General features: G+C 48.9%; 1 protein-coding gene across 2 annotated transcripts in view; it reads right to left on the bottom strand.

Moving 5' to 3' along the window:
• The window catches only part of GUF1 (GUF1 homolog, GTPase), a 41205-nt gene extending 36582 nt beyond the window's left edge, over positions 1-4623 (bottom strand). Inside the window, exons 1-2 of one of the 2 annotated variants that reach the window (XM_019552877.1) lie at positions 4330-4623; positions 2638-2749 (exon numbers count right to left, since the gene is read on the bottom strand). In XM_019552877.1, coding sequence (XP_019408422.1) covers positions 2638-2749; positions 4330-4461 — 244 coding nt within the window. In that variant the 5' untranslated portion in view covers positions 4462-4623. The remainder of the gene's footprint in view (positions 1-2637; positions 2750-4329) is intronic. The other variant, XM_019552878.1, reaches the window with a different exon arrangement.
• Between the last annotated feature and the right edge of the window lie 309 nt (positions 4624-4932).

The following is a 4932-nucleotide window of genomic DNA, read 5'->3' as shown; positions in this document are numbered from 1 at the left end:
TCACAAAAGGCTCTTCTCCACCAGTTAAGCTTTTGCAGCACAGGCTAGGGTGGGGGGAGGCAAAGGGGCAGGGGTAAAGGTGACAGCTGTTGTCAGGGCTGGCATTGAGGGGAGGGTCACGGTGGCGGTGCCCTCCTACTATCTGGCAGGAAGGGGGAAGTACCAGAGAGGGAGGTAAGCAAGGGGAAGCTCAGCTGGGAGGTGGAGGCAGGCAGGGAAAGGGAGCCCCTGTGCTGGAAGAGGCAATGGCAGCAGCGACGGAGGGTGTCTTTACATGGCCGGCCCCAAAGGGTAACCGGGGGGTGAGGGGAGGCCATGTAAACACTCCCTAATACCCATCATTCTTAACAGGCAATTAGCTAGTGTTGCCTATAAATGCCACGTGCATGTGATTAGCCACAGCATAGACGTGGCCAGGACTGCAGCCTGGCAGCTTGGAGAACAGCATCTGGCTAATAAGTCTGTTGGGTGAAAAGGCATGGCGGAGAGAAGGGGCATGTAGGGGGGCCCATGGTGATGGAAGGAGTGGGGTTAGGGAAGGGCAGAGGCAGGGGCAGGTGTTGCCCAGCTGGAGTGGAGTGGGGTGTGGGACGGAGTTGGCAGCTCACCCAGGGTACAGTGAGGGGTGTTTCCCACCATTGAATGCACCCCTAGAGGAGGCATAGGGGGCATGTGCCCCCCAGATCTGTGCATGGGGCAAAGGGTGGGCTGCCCACTGCATGCTCAGTGCCGGAGCTTCTCTAGCCTCTTCCCAGCAGCTGTGCTCAGGTCAGGTGGGGCAGGGTGGTGCAGGTGGTAGCAGCACTAGGAGGGGTGCTGCAAGGGGGCTATAGCCACCCCAAAATTTGCCATAGCCCCTCTTCCCATCACCACCTGCCCTGCCCTGCCCAGCCAAAGCACAGCCGCCAGGAAGAACATGGAGCAGCCCTGGCCCCAGCACTCCTAAAAAGACATGGAGAATCTTGAAAGGGTCCAGAGAAGGGCCACAAAAATGATTAAGGGCCAGGAGGACAAACCTTATGAGGAAAGACTGAGGTATCTGAGACTGTTCAGCCTGGGGAAGAGAAGACTGAGGAAAGACTTGGTGGCCATCTATAAGTATGTAAGGGGCGAATATTCAGAACTGGGGAAAAAACTGTTCACTAGGGCGGATAAGTGTGGATAAGACATTATCATAATTAAAAATGTAATAATAACCTTAGTGGATATATTACAAAAAATTAACCCTCAATTAGAAGATGGATGACAAAGAGCAATGGCCATTAACAGTTAGAGGATAGTTTCAGGTTGGATGCAAGGAAGAACTTCTTTAAGATAAGGGTGACCAGAATCTGGAATAGACTTTCCAAGGAGGTGATGCAATCCTCAACCTTGGAAGTCTTCAGAAGGAGACTGGACAGACACCTTTCTGGGATCATTTGATCTCAGCAGTGATCAGGAGGTTGGACTCTTCTTTCGAGATCCCTTCCATCCCTTAATTTTATATGATTCTATGATACTATAGTCTTTGAGTTCTTTGCAACAGAAGAACTGTTCTATTGGTTTTCTATAGTCAAGTGAAACAAAGAGCTGCCATTTTCTGAGGGATACCTCGAGTCTGCCAAGGGACACCTTGAGTCAAATGAGGGCTGCCTCAAGCCACAGAAGCCTGAGAACAACTGTCACAGCTACTATCAATTCCAACCTCATAGGATAAAAAATGGAACAGAAATTAGAGCACAAGGCCTTGGAAGACCAGAGTTCAATTCCCTGCTCCACCACAAATGTTTTCTATGACCCCAAATGCTTCATCTGGACAAGTCTCTGTCCTCCATTCCTTATATGCAAAAGAAATAACAGTGCTTCATTCCTTCACACATTAATCATAGTGAGGTACTCAAAAAGGTAGCACTATAAGTACATTAGGTTAGTGTGTCTGCAATTTACAACCTCATCTATTTTGTATGCAATATTTCAGAAATCTGCACAGCAGCAAAGAACCCACACAATTCTTAATATGTGCACTGCAGAGCCACATCAACATATGGTTAAATATTCCCAGGACAGACTCCACAAATCCTGACACTTTCACTCTCTATTACACCCATACTGGTCTCACCCACCACAGAAACCTCCAGTTTTAAAACATTCACAATTTTCTCCTAAATTATTACCTACTTTTCATTCTTCTAAACGAGACTAGCTCTCAAGTTCCAGCATGTTTTAGTTTTCCTCCCCAAAATCATTTTGTCTGAAATTTCCAGATTCCAAGAGTTTCCTTCCACCCTTCCCAAATTTTCTATGCACTTAAGCCCTTGCAAGTCTTCCGAGTACTGATCTACTGGATTTGTCAAATTAAACAGAAAACATTGTGTTTGAGTACAATATATACCTTCCCTTTTATTCCCCACCATTACTACACTCTTAATATACTACCATTATTTTCCACCATTTTCCTTTTATTTTATTTAAATTTGGCTGTATACCATAACAAAGTCTGCACAGTTATGTCATGGTATGCCATGTCCAAGATCAGAGCAACATAGTGATAACAAAGTTAACCCCAAAACGCTATGACAGAAATGTACAAAGACTTTTATACAATTTTTGCCATGAACCAATGGCCACTAAATAAAGTATCTGTAAAATTACTCTTACCTGTCATTTCTAAAAGCCTGTCTGCTAGAGTACTTTTGCCATGGTCTACATGAGCTATGATACTGAAATTTCTTATATTTTCAACAGGAAATACAGACATATCAAGCTTTTCCTGAAAAATAAAAAGGTACAGATCCCTAGTCAAGAAAAGATTAGGCTGTAATTTCACACACCCCTGTATAAAATCATTTCTATATACATTACAGAAAGCTCCAACTCATTCTACATCATCTTTTTGGAAGCCTAAAGTAGTTTAATCATTGCTTCTCCAGTCCCCACTTACAAACCTGTAAACGTGTACAATATAACATCAAGCTGTCAGGAGTTGCACACTGAAATCTGTTTTACAGAAATACAGGACTTCTGGAAAGGCCTTAAAGATCATCTTAATCTAACCTTCAACAATGAAACAGGATTAAGTACACTTAAGTACACTTAAATCCATAACAGATAAATGTAAAATTAATTCAATTCCACAATGCCAGTTCCAATTTGTGGCTTATTGTTTAAATCACTTGACTGTAGAGCTTATTTCAGTGTCGCTATACTGTAATTTTATTGTACTACATTCAACTATGCCAAAAACTGAAGGGGATGCAGCTGTCAAGATTGCTATTAGAAACTCTGAAAATGACTAGACAACAACCCTGAAAATAACTACCTGCCACCATCAAGGCTTCCAAGATCAGCCACAAAATAGACCATTAGAAGCCAGAGGTCGGTTAGAGGCCTGCTAACAGATGCCACAGCACTGACAGAGCTCTAAGCCATGCTCCTTAAATACACAGAGGTATCAATGGTGTGACAACAGCAACTCCAAAACCAATAAGGTCTTCTCCTTTTAAAGGTTTCTAGTAAAAACCTCTTAAAACTATTAGCAGCTATGAAAAGGACAGTTAGCCAGTTTTATAGCTGACAATGATATAGCTCAACACCACCGTGAATTTAACAAGCACCCTTTACATTAAGTCTGGGTAAGTACACACACACTACAACTTTTTTCAGTCTCATGATGTAACCAGACTAGTGGGGGCCAATTTTTTTTGGCAAGCGCACCACAAGTTAAGCCTCGGACCCTCTGCAAGTACCATTTACTGTCAGGTCATAAGTCCATCTTGCCCAGTGTCCTGGACCTTTTCATTTCCACACTCCCCATCTGCAGCCCCACAATGACCCTGGATGTCCTGTCAACTTCTTCCTGGCCCTAAGCTAGTGATCCACCTGACCAGGAAGGAGGATCTGGCTGGGAGAACCCCTGGGGACTTTGGGGCTGTTTTCCTGTCCCTGGGCTCTGGGCAGTTTCACCGAGCAGCACCCACTGACTCATTCTGGGGCCACTGTCCAGCATGCTCTGCTCAGCATCCCTGCTTGAAGCACTTGTTTTAACCCTGTGCCCTCACTCCTGTCCCTGTTTTCTCTTTAGTTGCCCCCTGACCTCAGCTGATGTGTCCCCAGGGCCTCCCTGCCAAGTTCTTCCCTGATGAACCCAAACCCATAATCCAGAGACCCAGCCCGAAAGACAGGAAACAGAACCGGGTACGAACAGAGCTTTCTCCCCGCTTCCCATCCGCTCCCACTTGCAGCCTCCAGCATTGCAGGTGTAGGAAGATCCGGCTGAGAGGCTGCGCCCCTCACTCCCGCGCTCAGTAGCTACTGCTGCCCCTTCCCCCAGGCCAGGAGCCCGCCTCCCACCTTGCTGCGGGAGCTGTACGGCCTGACGGGCGCCGCGGCGCATCGCTGCGCCCTGCGTAGAGGCTGCGCGGCAGCAGCGACGCCCGCCAGCCAGGCCCAGGCGCCCGCCGCGAGGCTCCCCCGCGCTAGCATGACGGCACGGCGGCCCCCAGCCCTGCCCGCCGCGGCTCTGGCTTAGGGGGGTCTCCGGCCTCCGCCGGCGACAAGCAGCATCAGCGGCGCCCAACTCGGCGAAGCAGCAGCACACTCAGTCTGGGGCGGGACGAAGCCGGGGCTCGGCCACGTGCCAGGCCGCACCCGGAAGCGGCGAACAGCTGTCAGAGCAATCCTACTGCGGCTTCCAGGCTAGCACTGCGCATGCGCCACCGGACGCCAGGCGTGTGGAGAGTCGCTTGCCCAGAGCGGGGCGGAGTCAACCTCCTTTCGGCGCGCGCTGCAGTGAAGCCACAGACTGCCAGCTGACGGGAACTGTCCTCCCGCTACGCATGCGCCCTACTTCCTCCCCTCCCTCCCAGTGGAGTGCTGCAGCCTCTCAGTCTCCGCCGCAGCTTCAGGCTCTATCCCCGCCCAGAGAGCAGTGATTGGAGAGGGGGGAGGGCAGTG

The sequence above is a fragment of the Crocodylus porosus genome, unplaced genomic scaffold (genome assembly GCF_001723895.1).
Source record: "Crocodylus porosus isolate Cpor-Errol unplaced genomic scaffold, CroPor_comp1, whole genome shotgun sequence".
Taxonomy (NCBI): Eukaryota; Metazoa; Chordata; order Crocodylia; family Crocodylidae; genus Crocodylus; species Crocodylus porosus.
The sequence above is the reverse complement of the archived record's forward strand: the minus strand, read 5'-3'. Positions and strand labels throughout refer to the sequence as shown.